Source organism: Prunus avium, chromosome 1 (assembly GCF_965620075.1).
Source record: "Prunus avium chromosome 1, drPruAviu1.hap1.1, whole genome shotgun sequence".
Lineage (NCBI taxonomy): Eukaryota > Viridiplantae > Streptophyta > Magnoliopsida > Rosales > Rosaceae > Prunus > Prunus avium.
This window is the reverse complement of record NC_142284.1, coordinates 38,572,003-38,586,962: the sequence shown is the minus strand read 5'-3', so window position 1 is coordinate 38,586,962 and position 14,960 is coordinate 38,572,003. Positions and strand designations below refer to the sequence as shown.

Here is a 14,960-nt window from a genome sequence, read left to right as displayed (position 1 = left end):
ATAAGATTGACCATACCGCCAACTAAATGAAAGTAACCCTTCTTGGTTTAATGGTACATATTTCATATGGCACAACCAATACATACATATATATTATTCAAATAAGTATAAATCAAATTGTAAAATTCATAATGGAAAATCATGAAAGCTCTTAACTATGCTCTGATACCACATGTAAACTTAATATTGGGCAAAACCATAAGAACGCAATTCATGACTCAAGATCTTGAACTTCATGATTTTCACAATAGCATTAGGGGGAAATTCAATTAGACTTCAATTACATTCATAACTTGAATAATTAGTCTTCTACTATATCAAGATATTTGTTTTGAGCGATCCGTAGGCGAGCCGTCAGTGTGGAGGAAATAGATTTCTCTCTCTAGCCTTTTGCACTTTTAGAAAACCCTAATACGTGTTTTCATTAGTGTACACATAAAATGGGTATGTGCACTATTATAGGTAGAGAGAGGACCCATTTCCTAGTGAAGCCCATAATCAATTACCACCCATCACGGTAATTAAATAGGAAACTACTTCTCTTTATTTGGCCAATATAATTATTCTGAATAATATTTATTAAACCAATTAAACAATTTATTTACCACATAGGTCACTTCATGTGGACCACACAGAATATTTATAAAATATTCTTACATTACAAAATATCACCACTTAGAGGACGGTAACGAAATTATACTGTTGTTTGAACTTTAAAACCATCGTCTAAGTGGTTAACAGACGACGGTGAATCACTGTCGTCTAAAATATCACAGTAGATGGCGGTTATCTACACCGTCGTCTAAAATGTCACAGTAGATGGCGGTTATCTATACGCTAGTCTGGGAGCACATTAAACAACGGTGGTCCACCGTCGTCTAGAGCGTTTTTTGTTCTAGTGAGTTTGGGATATCTTGAACTGCGACCGAGTCGTTCGATTCGGTTTATGGACCGAAAACCAAAAATTGATTAAAAATTACTGAACCAATGGCTCTCCTCACCCCACTACTGATCATATGCCTTCCATTTCTCCTCCTACTGCTTCTTTCACTCAAAAAGAATAAGCAGCAACATAAGAACCCACAAAGGCACATTCCACCGAGCCCTCCCAAGCTTCCCTTCAGAGGCAACTTGCACCAACTTGGCCCCTTCACTCACCAATCTCTCTGGCAACTCTCCAAAACGTACGGACCGGTCATGCTCGTCCATCTCGGCCGCATACCAACTCTCGTAATCTCATCAGCTGAGGCAGCCAAAGAGGCCTTAAAAACCAATGACCTCCTCTGTTGCATCAGACCCACCACAGCCGGCTCCCGCAGGCTCACATACAACTATCTAGACATGGCATTTGCGCCTTATGGCGAGTACTGGAGAGAGATTAGAAAAATATGCGTGCTTGAGCTCTTCAATATGAAGAGGGTCCAGTCGTATTGGTGTGTCAAGGAAGAAGAAGTGGCTAACATGGTCAATTCAATCTCTGATCATGTCTCTTCTTCCTCATCGTCTGGTTCTCCAGTTGATCTTGCTGAGAAGCTGTTTGGTCTCACTGCCAGTTTAATCTTCCGGATTGTGTTTGGGACAAGTTTCTGAGGAAGCAAGTTTGAGCATGATACAAATACCTAAGTTGATTCATGACAGTCAGATCATGCTTGGAGGCTTGTCTGGAGCTGACTATTTCCCGTCTTGCATCGGGTGGATTATGGACAGGGTTTCCGGGGTGCATAAAGAGTTCGATAGAATTTGGAGTTTGTTGGACGGTCTTTTCCAGCAGGTGATTGATGATCATCTCAGGGCTGGGAGGAGAGTGAAGCAAGATCATGAAGACATAGTTGAAGTGCTGCTTAAGATAGTGAAGGAGCAAACTGGGGTTGGAGCTGCTCAACTTGGTCATAATAACATCAAGGGAGTCCTCATGGTAAGCGCTAACTTTTTCCTCGCATGTGGCGAAATTTCAAGTTGGACAATTTAAATAGAAATTAGTCTTGAATATTGTACTTACTATTTTTTGTGTGGTTTTGGTGGAATATTTAATTCACTTTGGTACTCTGTGAATCAGAATTTATTTTTAGGTGGAATAGATACCAAAAGCATTAGTCACATTTTTATAGCAACAAAATAGTTTTGGTGACATTTGAATGGGTGGTCAATGACTTTGGTTACTAGTCACCATTATTTGTGATTAATTATCTCACACTTTAAAGAATTGGTGAGTATTGATTTAAATATAATAAATATAAAGCAGCTGACGCATGAACAGTAATTTTTTGAATATAATATTTGAGGATAATCTTCTTTGAGAGTAGTAATCCAATTAAATATGTATAGAACACAGCAAAAAGGAAATACGTATACAAAAATAATTAAATATTACAATGGTTAACCAATAAAGTATTGCAAATTTATCTAGATTCAAAGAAAACAATTTATTACAATTTAAATTAACTTTCCAATACTTCCAGCAAAACAGAAAAACACTCCAATAAAATTACAATTCACAATTGCTTCTAATTGGTATTAAAGAATACAACTTCTTGTCGCATCCATCCTTCCCTGCGAATATTTTAGATTGCATCCATTCCCAGCGGCGGCTCCATTGCCAGCAGTCTTGAAGAACACGGTTTGTTCTTGCCCAAGTGGTTTCTTCAAGGACTATCTTCTTACTCCTACTCCACAGCGGCGATTGAATTTCTAAAGGTGCCTCCATTCCCAATCCGAGGTTCTACCTCCTTATTTTTGTATGTTGTTATATCAATCATAAAATCTTAATCCTTACTTTTTAGGGCTTGTAGATTCTTAATTTGATTTTCGTGTATTATTTGGATTTTAAACATGAAATTAGGATATTAGGCGCCAATATAGTGTGTTTTGGTGCCTGATGAATTATTTTGAGTTTTAAATATATTTTTTTCAGATGTTAATTATGCTTTGGGAATGCAAAACTGGCATAAGTGCTTTTTCACAAACTCACTTTACTCTCTTGACAAAAGAAAAACCCACTTTACTCTTTGACAAAAGAAAAATCTACTTTACTCTGCCTCTCTATAGAATACATGGATGATACTGCTTCGTTGGATGCAGACAACGACTCACAGTTGCCCCTAAGAAGCACACATACAAGTATTAGGAACACACAAATTGACAATTGGGAAGAAGATGACGTGCCAAGAAATGTGGAAGGAATTGTAAATGAGGCTGTTGACGACCATGATGTACAAGATTGGCGACGTTTTGAACGTGGAACGACACTAGGCGATGCATGGAAACGAATCAAGGTATAAAGTATTTTGTGAGTTGGTTTTGTTTATAAATAATTTTATCTACACAATATTCTACTAGAATTATATGTTTGTATCACATGTATTAATATGTAAAGGATTTTTATCAGGGACCACGTTGACTCCTGGGACGATGGAAAACACCATTTAAGTTGGTATCTTGACCCATTGATTGGTTGAGTGGTTGGGCAAGAACAACCACTGCTTGTTTGTGGAAAGCCCTGACTAAAGGGAATCAAAGCAGCGTCCAACTTCTGCTGCCTTGCTCGTTATAATCCACGACATGTTCATCTATATATAATTCATATCTTGTATATGGTTCATTCTTATATCTTGTATGGATCTGCCATTGCTTCATATCTTGTATATGACTCATTCTTATAATCTATTCTCATAGGCATCTTGTATACATTCTACAGATGAATAGAACTCAATAACCTCAATTATCTTGAGCTCTACCAATCATGATATGTAACTTATAGGGTTGTGGTAACCAAGGTATTAAATATCGATAATATCCCCGATAATATTTGATTTTTGGGGGTCCGATATTTTAACAACTAACCATAGTGTTATCGTCAATATATCGATATTATCCCGATAATATCGGGAAGATATTTTCAACATTTTTATGAATGATTTGGGCAATATATCGAGATATTATCGATAATATCCCAATAATATCCGGATAATATCCCGATATGAAACCCAAAAAATGTAGAGAACTGAAAAACCCACACCAGCAAACTCACAGACAAACAAACCAAACAACACAACAAGCACGCAGATTCTCAATGCTCAAGCAGCAAAATATTCTCACACAGACACAGAAGAAAAATAGAAGGAAGAAGACTGAAGCTAAAACTGATAAGCTTAATTCAATTAATTCAAACAGCAAGCAACAACACAAAATACAAATAGAGGCAACGCCTCTTTTGAGAGAGAGAGAGAGAGAGAGAGAGAGAGAGAGACATTTTAGCAGAAACAATAAAAACATCCTAGATACAAGACAAGAGAGCACTCTACGGAAAGCATGTCTCCGATACTTCCGATGGTGAGGCAAACTTCACGCATGCAACACAAGATGAGGACCATGGCAGTAGGCGGGCAGGACCAGGAATTGGTGCCATAGGGAAGGACTATACTCGTAGAGAAAGAGGCAAGGGGACTTTGTCAAGTCAAGAAGATGACTCGTTATCTATAACTTCGGACTCTGTCGGAGTTGGAAGTAGTAACTATGGTTATACTCATAACCAACCATTTCCCTACCCTTCATATCCCATTCCTGTTGGGATGGAATCAAGTGACTCATGGAAAGAATCCGAGACTCAATTTTCAAATGATTTTGCTTATGGACAACGTCAACCAATCTCAGATCCATATGGGTGGCATGTTAACAATTACATGCAAAACTATTTTGGGTATTTATCATTTGATGACTACTCTTCAAAATATACTTACTCTACACATAGAGATGATGAAGATAGTGAAAATTTTGAACCTCATAGGAACTCTATGTAGTACTAAGTCACTCATGTATCTTACCATGCAATGTATAAAGTGTAAAATATTATAGTAATTCATTATATATAAATGATTATGGGGTGTTTAATCTTCTTTCATTAATTACTACATATTTTCTACACTTACGGTGTTTGCCAACTCGCTATATAATCAACTTAAATCAGTTAAATCCATCATGCAATGCATTTCCTTCCAATTTTTTGTGATAAACTAATAGATAATTGACTAAATAAACATCTTGCAAAGTTTCAATAAAAATTTCCAAGTTTTTCTTACAATTTCCGTGGTTTTTATTCAATTTTTTCCGATACCGATAATATCCCGATATTTCCTGCGATATTTCCGTGTTTTTTGACTTCCGATATTTCCGATACCTCCGATATTTAAGACCTTGGTGGTAACCCACTAGGTTATTGTGGATTGCCCTTTAGTCGATGCTTTTATGAATCTGGTATTCCATTTCAGATTAGTATGTTTCTTCTTTACTTCTTTTGATATATGGTCATATGTTCTCTTTATGTAAGGCTCATCACCATGTATATAGGACTTACATCACATAGTAGCAATACATTTCTGTGCATTAATGAGGTTAAAATCAACAGGAAGTAACAAGTGATGCAAAAGTATAATAACCAATGAGAGCAGGAATGTAACTTTTCAATGCAAGTTAAAAGGTTTCTTGTACTTTAAGAGTAGTGATTTGTCAGCGTTTTTGGTCTTCGTGTTTCAGTTGACTACTCTGATTAACTTATACATGTCAAACCACTAAAATGTTAATGTATATAGTTGAATATGAATGCAGAGGACAATTGATTGGTCTGATCTGGAAACTAAAAAGAAGGCACCCAAAATACGAGCCGTGGCTAAGCAGAAACTCAATCATCTTTGGAAGAAACACAAGGCCAATCTAAAAAAGAATTGGTATGATCCTTTTTTGAATTCAGAGGAGCGATGGAATTGCACTGATGACAGGGTTAGCAAAGAACAGTGGAGGTTATTGGTGAAATATTGGAAGACTGGTCCAGCGCAGGTAAAACATGAAATATGTCTTTGCTTTTTGTTTTTTCAAACGGTCAATTTTTTGACGCTATATAAAATATTCATACAGAAACGATCAATCACAAATAAATGTAATCATACGAAGTGCAGGATGCACCACACAACGGGGACAAAATCATATGCCCAAGTGAGGAACCAATATGTAAGTGTCACAGTGTTTTTAGTCAATTAATGTGGAGCATGTTATCATATTGTAAGTCTACTTATGTAAGTTCTCATAATTTTTTGATCGTATATAAATGATAAAAACATAGAACAGCTGGTATGTACTTTCAATTTTTTAATTAATGGGCCATGAACACACAACCGACATCAGTATTAAAATTGCATCAAACCTAATGAGTAGATCCTATGATCATTACAAAAACATTGCATGCCACATGCTAATGTTGAAGAAGAGATTATAGCAACCTCTATGATTTAAAATGATATTTGATATGTGAATTGCCTGGTGGATTTTAGAAGGTGAATCACAGGGGTGTCTCCCCTGACAGATGCAAAATGTTTGAACTGTGCCACCTAAGAAAGAATGGAACACCTGTGAATGAGACAGCTGCAAAAGCTATGGTGAGGCTGAATTTGATTGTATTTGAGGATCTCTTATCTTGTGTTGTTTGTTATAGAGACATCCATGTAGTTGAATGCACAGTTAACAAATATATATATTCTTTGTGATTACTTCATGCAGGAATATATGAATTCAAAGATCATTGATATTAGGGATAAAAAGAAGCAAAACCAACTACCAGATGAAGTAACAGCAGAGGAAATCAATATTGTATATGCTGAAGTGCTTGGAAGAGAGAAGGGTAATCGGGTGAGAGGATATGGCATAGGGGTGAGAGCTGAGGATGTTTTGGGTGTGTTGAGAGAAAAAAGAGGTTTGAGGCTGGAGTTTGATGATATGCGTGAGTCTTACGAAGAAAGAATAGTGCAGGTCACAAAGGATGCAAATGAAAGGGAAGAGAGAATTAAAAGGGAAATGAGAGAGGAGGGGAGAGCCACAACGGAAAAAGTGAAACGTTTGGAGCAACTTTTAACGAAACAACAAGCCATCATGGAAAAGGTTTTAGCTAGTGCAAGCAATGTTTCTAACATTGATTCTGAATTGCTACTGGGACATGTTTCATCAAGCACTCTGTAGGTAGCACTTGGTTCTAATAGATTGGAAGAAACTATGACTGCAACCTTACATTCACCTTACATGCCAAGCCAAACATTAATTGATCCAGATGGTTATAGACCAGTACTAAGGGGATAGAAGAGGAGGAGCATGCAAGGAATGTAGGCCCTGCGTTCAAAGTTTGAAAAATATGGTTAGAGTTTATGGTATCTAGACCATGCAGTACCATTATGCTTTTTGTTAACACCATTCTTATCAATATATTTGTGTTTTGGTATTATGAAATTCATAATACCAAAATACATGTTAGTTTGGTATTTTGATCATAACTGCTTCGTTGGTACTAGGGTATGCCATTTCCTTTTTGAAGACCAAGTTCAAGTGGGATGAAATTAGTTATTTTGAAAGTAGATCCCAAATGATTGTATATTTAGTTACTAGTGACTTAATATTTTGGGAGGTTTAATCCTCCATATGTGTAAATTGTAATGAAAATTATGAAATGAAAGCTAATATGTTTATGAAATGTTTACTGTACTGGAAGAAATTGCAATGAAAGTCAATGTCTTTATTAAATTGTTTATTGAATTTTAATGAAATTACAATAAACACTAGATATCAATAAAAACAATATTTTTATTAATTAATTATTGGAAAATGAAAAGTAAGAAATGTACAAATAGAAATTGTAATTCTTTTTAATAATTCTAATACACAGAATAGATTTAAGTAACAAAAATGTATTGTCAATTTGTTGAATTTGATGGGCCCTACTGTATTTAAATGCTATTAACAATCAAATACGTAATATGAAGTTGATTGGATTGTCAAATAAGTAATAAAATATTATAAACTGAAGTTGATTGGACAGATGATGGGCCCCACATGCTGTTAAGAGTCAATTTCCACAATGTAACGAATGTTGGAGAAATTTTTAAATGTTTCGGGTACACCACGTGGTTGGTGTATCATCCAATAAACATAGGACATATGGAATTATTGTCCAACTTACTGTATTTCTTTTTATGACATGTGGCGGGCTGCATTGGAAATATTCCATATGTCCTCCATCCATTGGATGGTACACCAGCCACATGGTGTACCCGGAACACCCAAAAATCACTCCGAATGTTGTTATAACGGTGACAATAGCGGTGACAATAGCCTTTAGTAACGGCTTCATATGTAATGAAGCCCAAAATTGTAACTGCACCGTTACTATTGCTTTTACTCACCAAAAAAGGTGTCTAATGATGCCAACAGTCACCAATAAAAAGGTAACAATTGTTGACTTTTTTTGTAGTGAGTGCAACTAGAATGACGTGGGCAATGGCAGAGCTAGCTAGGAAACCAAAACTGATGAAGAAAGCCAAGGATGAAGAAACCGAAAAATCAGCGAAGGAGATACAAATGAGCTTCAATACCTCAAGATGATAATCAAAGGGACCCTCAGATTGCATCCTCCAGCTCCATTCCTTATTCCAAGAGAAACCATATGTCTCATTTAAAATTCCAAGGTTATGATATTGACCCCAAAACGATGGTGTTTGTTAATGTCTGGGCAATTCCAGAAAGGTTTGATGGCAGCTCCATTGATTATGAGGGGCAGCGTTTCGAGTTTTTGCCATTTGGAGCTGGTCGAAGAGTTTGTCCTGGGATGTACATGGGAACAACAACAGTAGCGGTTGGACTTGCAAATCTTCTCTACTGGTTTGATTGGAAATTGCCTAATGGGATGAAGGAGGAAGATATGGACATGGAAGAAACTGGTGGCCTTTCCCTGAGACCATTGCTAGGAAAACTGCTCTCCACCTTGTCCCTGTGAAATTTTCTCACTCTTAGGAAACATAAGCTAGAGGAGCTTCTCTACATAACTTAGGATTTGGGGTGTTCTTTGTTGCTTGTTGTTATGATTATATAAAAACGAACTTTAAGAAAGAAAGATTTGATTGGGTTGATGATAAAATATCGGTGCTTTTCCATGTGCTTGTGTTTCTGAATGTTTAAGATTTTATTCATCCAATAAACAAAGGAAGAATAACAGCAAAAAAGAAATTTCAAGGGAAAGTAGTACAAGGCAAAGATTCATATTCAACTGTTAAAATATCAAATAGACAATGTCCAAGTAATTTCCCTTTCCATTCCAATTTTTATTGATCCTTGGTATAACCGTAAATTAGCAGGAATATGAAATATTAAAAGAAAAAGGTTCCACCAAGAATTTGGATTAGAAACTACATCACGGTGAGAAATATAGAGAAATAATCACTTACGCTGTAAGCCGCTATGCAAAAACAATCAAACATCGAATTACATTATCACTAAAAATAAGAGAGCACTGAAGAGTACAAGTATTACAAAATTATGCCATTTTTCTTTTTTACTGTTCTAATTTTGGAAGCTGACAATAAATACACAAAATAAAAAGTATAAAGATGGGGAAAAAGTGATAATCAAAGAAGTCCAGAGCGACTGACCCCTGCAAATTCCAGCTCAAGCCACTGCCATGTCAGCATTACTTAGAGCATCTACAATGATTGTTCAATAGTTCAATGCAATAGTTCAATTATTTTGGTATCTATTGAATTGAACTACAGTTTTATTTGCAATGGTACTGTCCAATAGTTTCAGATCAATAGTTAATTGCCATATTTTTTCTATTGCATTGAACTAATGCATTGAACTATTGAACAACCATTGCGGATGTTCTTAATGGCATAATGCATTAATTGCTGCATTTCTTCTATTTTTAATTAGCATGTTTGCAATTGAGGGTTCATCACATAGCACCCTCTATTGCAATTGCATCTATTGCAATGAACTAAGGGGGGTGTATTCAATTCTAACTTTTAATGACTTTTAATGAGTTTCGTTTATACCCAAAATGAATGGCCAATGAGAACGAGACACGTGGAGGAAATTGAGCCTGGTCAGGGACGCCCTCGGCACCCTACCTACCGATCGCTCCATTAGGGCAACACACTCTTCTGGGACACGTGGCATGCTCCCAGGCGACGTCCACAGTCCCACATCGAAATTATCAACAAAGTGCACACCTCCCAAGGCCTATAAAAGAGGCCAACTACCCCAAAACAGAGGTAATCAAGACTTACGGCATACAAGCCTATTGCTCTGTCAGTTGAACTTTCTAATCCCGAACTTACTTAAGCATCGAAGAGCCTTCGGCCGGTACCACACCGGTGCCTTGGGTCTTACCGAGCGTTTTCTCATATTGCAGATCACGCTCCCTACCGAGGCATTGAGAATACCGAAGGTATAAAATTACTAAGTTGACCCTCTAAGTCAGAGAACCACTTTTTGGCGTCAACAGTTTGGCGCCGTCTGTGGGAAACGATAAACAAATCGACCCTTCATCCCGAACATATGGGGACCACTGCAAAAACCACGTTTGTACCACAGGAGGGAATGTCGTTCGGTATGCCGAGCGGGGTTAGCCCTGCACCACCCCCATACACACCGGCAACTAATCCACCAGTACTCCAACCCGCTGAAAACGCGGAGTTTTTAGCCCAAGTCGTGTCCCTCCGGCAGGACATGGCTAGGTTACAAGAACACAACGATTTCCTCTCATCCAGGGTGGACGAAACACAACAGCTGCTGAACCAGCAGCAAACGCAAAACATTCAGACCGATCGATCGACCGAGAGCCTACAGACTCCCCGTCGGCAGAAGAAGGGCAAGAAGGCGGCGAAGGCAACGCCAGCGCCGTCTAAACAATTGGTAGTCCCGGCACCAAAGAATAAGCCCCACGTGCCGAAGAAGGTTTATTCCGATTGTCGACACAGGTTGTTGGACCGGGAAATCGAAAGGCAAACCGAACGACAAGGATCGCCGATCAGGATAAACGCACACCTAGACGACCCCCGCCTGAGAAATATGGGGAGGAGATCGAGGATACGAAGGATACCAGTTCTGGAGTCAACGGCAGAGTCTGACCAAGAGTACGCCCCTTCCACAAATCGGTCATCTTCCTACCGTTCGGCAACGCCGACGAAGTTCTCTGAGGTTAACCCTGTCAGGTCCCAGCAGCGATCGGTGCATCAGACTGCGGAGGAGATACCGGACAGGGATCCTATCATTCGCCTCCTCCTTCAGAGGGTACAGAAGATGGAGGACAAACGAACTCGTTCACAGGAGCCCGATTGGGGAAAGCTTCGCCCATGACCTTTAACTGAGCGCATAAGACACTCACGGCGGGACAGAGATGTGCAGCCCTTGCGCATATCCGCTTACACAGGCGTGGAGGACCCCTTGACGCACCTTCACTCCTTCCAATCAGCCGTGGGATGCCGAGGGCTGAGTGACGAAGGACAGTGCCTGCTGTTCCCCTCTTCGCTCACGGAGGCGGCTCTGAATTGGTTCTACCGTTTGGAACCAGGAACAGTCGATTCCTTCGATGAGCTGAAGCAGATCTTCCAGAATCATTTCATGATTCAAACAGACAGACTATACTCTGCCAATGATCTGTATACCATCCGGCAGAGAGATGATGAACCATTGCGCAAATACGCCGCACGATTCAGCCATGAGTATTCGAGGTGTCCGGATACCGATGACAGGGCAGCCTACGGCGCCTTCAAGAGTGGCCTACGGACCTCACACTTTCGGTATCTGGTACACAGCAGCAACTGGCGTACGTACGATGAACTCATGAAGCAAGCGGCAATCCACGCCAAAGCCGAATACTTCAATTCGAGGGCCGAGCCCACAGCTCGGCTGATCGAATCCGTACAACGATCCGCCACGGTACAGGCATCGCCGTTCGCGCCAACGGCACCACCCGCCGAGTACCCTGAGAGCCACAAGCGCAAAGATGCCGGAAGCTCCCAAAAGGGGCATTCTAAGAAAAATAAGAGCAGATACAGCAGGGATAGCTACCGAGCGCCACTGCCAGCTCATAACCAGGGGACGGAAGTGTTCACCCTGCTCAACACCTCCTATGAGGCGGTGCTGATGAACGAAAACGAGATAATCCCGAAGCCCGCGTTCCGGAAGCCTAGTTGGCAGGATAGCCGGGATACAGGGAAATTCTGCCGATATCATCAGCAGAATAGCCACAATACCGAGGACTGCATAAGCTTGCGAAAGATCGTCGAGCGGATAATCCGGGAAGGCAAACTGGATCAATACATAGCCAGACCGCAACAGGCGCCAGTGCCGAACGCCAATCGGCAAATCAATATGATCAGCACTATCAATGGAGGCCCAACCTTCGCCGGAGGATCTAACCGGTCAATGAAGCAGTATGTCAGTGCGGCACAGTACCCCCAAGTCCTCAACATTGAGAGCAGCCGGCACATCAAGATGCCGAAGGTCAGATGGGAGCCCATCACCTTCTCCGAGGAGGAAGAGGAAGGGATCATCTACCCACATGACGACCCTATGATCATCTGGGCAGAGATTGCCGAATTCGATGTCAGACGAATTCTGATCGACACTGGGAGTTCGGTAAATGTCATCTTCGCCGATGCATTTAAAGAACTCGGAATAGATGACAGCCAAGTCAACAGACAACTCTCGCCTCTCCTCAGCTTTTCGGGAGACTTGGTCCAGCCGATCGGAAGTGTCAGCTTGCCAATCGCCTTCGGCATAGCCCCACGAAGGACCATGGTCTACGACCAGTTCCTTGTAGGGGTGAGCATTATAACCGAAAACCCGACCGAACCGGCCGAACCAGATCGCTTTAGGTGGTTTGGTTCGGTTTTTATACTTAAAAATCATAGAACCAGTAGAAAAACTAGCCGAACCGGCTCTGAACAGGGTTGGATCGATTTTTTTCACTCCAAACCGTTGAAAATTGGACCGGACCGAGTATTTTAATTATATTATTAATGAAACAAAATAATACACATGTCAGCGGATGATTAGTGGATTCATTGGTGTATCGTACTCCTTCCTACACCAGATTATGCGAAACCCTAACATCTGAAGGGCTTCGAAATGTTTTCTCATTGCGCCTCTTTCTTCTTCCTCTGTGACCCGACTCTCTCGTCTCTTCCTCTGTCACCCGACTCTCTCATCTCTGCCTCTGCCTTTTTTTTTTTTTTTTCCACATTTTCCCAGCCGATCTCTCACTTTCTCCCTCACCCGCTCTCTCTCATCACTCGACTCTCTCAGTGACTCAAGTTCCTCTTCTTTTTTTTTTTCCAGATTTTCTCACCCGATCTCTCAGTCACACACTCTCTCTCACCTGCTCTCTCTCAGTCACTCTCTCTCTCTCTCTCTCTCTCTCTCTCTCTCTCTCTCTCTCTCACTTGCTCTGACTCTCGTCTCCCTTAGCCAATTTCTACATGGTTCTCTCTCAACAACTCCCGCTCTCTGTCAGCCGCTCTCTCTTAGTCTCTCTCGCTCTCTCTCAGTCATTCTCAGTCTCCCTCTCTCGAGTTTTGTAGGTTTGAGGTATGAATATGTGTAAACCCTAATTAAAAAAATTTAGGGATTTGACAATTTTTGTTAATTCTATTTATCTGATCTGACTCTGTTGTGATTTGTTGCGGACAGAATTGATTTTGGGATCATAGGAAACGATTGGCTTGCTCTAGGTAATTTCTGTTGTTGTTGCTGTTTGATTTATCATTTATTTCTGGTGTTGTAATTTTAAAGTATACTATCTGCATTTGATGAGATCTTGAGGTAGTTTAAGCATTATATATAGATTAGAATGTTGAGCAAGCAGCAATGAATTTTTTATTTAAGTTGCCATATCTGGTAAATGAAATTGTATACAACTTTGGTTAGAGTTTATTTAGTATTGTATTATTTCACCCTTTCAAACTTTTTCTGTCAATGTCCATGAGTACAAATTTAAGTTCACTGAAATTTTCTTTTATTATCATCAATGACTTAAAATCAAATCAATGGAATAGAATAGAATAAGTAATTTCTGGTAAATTTTTTCTTTTATTATCATCTATTTATATATTCTAACTTTTTATATAATTTTTTTTCTGCGCAGAATTGATTTGAAGGCAAATATGCAAATTGTGATTGAGATTACTCTCACAATTTGCTATGGACTGTAATAATAATTAATTTCTGTATTTGGAGATGTGTGGTGGATGATGATTTGCTATGGTTTTAAGGTTTTTTTAAGTATTTGAATGATGAAAACTTCAGATATGCAGATTTGTCAAAACTGGAAAAACTATATAGAAACTGTCAAAACTTGAATTGTTGAAATCTGACAAAAAAAAAAAAACAGAATGGGTCTGGAAAACTTTAAAAAAAAAAGCTTTCAATTGTTGCCTTTGTTGGGCTTCGGCAAATACCCGAACCGAACCAACCCGGCCCGATCAAATCGGGTTTCGACTTAAGTCGAAAATGGGCCTAAAAAGGAGGTCCACGGTTTAGCATTTGGGCCTGCCAACATGGCCCGGTTCGTTGTGCGGTTTGGGCCCATAACTGACCCAACCCGACCCGTGCACAGCCCTAGTTCCTTGTGGTGGACTGTCCAACGGCCTACAACGTCATAGTCGGCCGAACGGCACTCACGGCAATAAAGGCCCATTTGTCCCCCCACATGCTACTCATGAAGTTCCTGACTTGCTACGGTACGGGGGCAATCAGGGGCGATCAGTTGAGCGCTCAGAACTGCTATCCCACGGCATTAAAATCGGCAGCCCCTCAGAAACAAAAAGAAACCTTCACGGTCGCAGACCTGCCGAACGGCAATGCACCAGTGGATGACCCAAGGGAAGAAACGCCTACTCCGATTGCACAACCTGCCGAAGATCTCGAAACCGTGGCGCTAGATGAAGGTCAGCCAGACCGGAGCGTACGAATCGGCACCATGCTAAACGCCACCCTCCGCGCCGAATTCATCCAGTTCCTTAGGCAAAACTCGGAAGTCTTTGCCTGGTCTTACAAAGACATGCCGAGCATATCCCCTGATGTCATCAGCCACAAGCTCAGCATCTCACCGGCGTTCAAACCTGTCAGGCAAAAGCACCGATCCTACA

The 14,960-nt window shown here is 40.1% G+C and overlaps 1 protein-coding gene and 1 pseudogene across 1 annotated transcript; both read left to right on the top strand.

The window, feature by feature from the left end:
• Positions 1 to 987: 987 nt before the first annotated feature.
• On the top strand, positions 988 to 8,950 carry LOC110760522 (cytochrome P450 71B36-like; annotated as a pseudogene).
• LOC148297788 (uncharacterized) lies at positions 3,051 to 7,002 on the top strand. Its single transcript, XM_088246760.1, has 5 exons — positions 3,051 to 3,272; positions 5,602 to 5,829; positions 5,908 to 6,000; positions 6,321 to 6,425; positions 6,547 to 7,002. Exons 1-5 carry the CDS (start codon positions 3,051 to 3,053, stop codon positions 7,000 to 7,002), a joined length of 1,104 nt encoding a protein of 367 aa, XP_088102886.1.
• Positions 8,951 to 14,960: the final 6,010 nt, after the last annotated feature.

Coding starts and splice junctions, on each gene's coding strand:
- LOC148297788 (XM_088246760.1), top strand. CDS start 3,051: ATGGATGATACTGCTTCGTTGGATGCAGACAACGACTCACAGTTGCCC. Junction 3,273..5,601: donor ATGCATGGAAACGAATCAAG/GTATAAAGTATT, acceptor ATATGAATGCAG/AGGACAATTGATTGGTCTGA. Junction 6,426..6,546: donor AGACAGCTGCAAAAGCTATG/GTGAGGCTGAAT, acceptor TACTTCATGCAG/GAATATATGAATTCAAAGAT.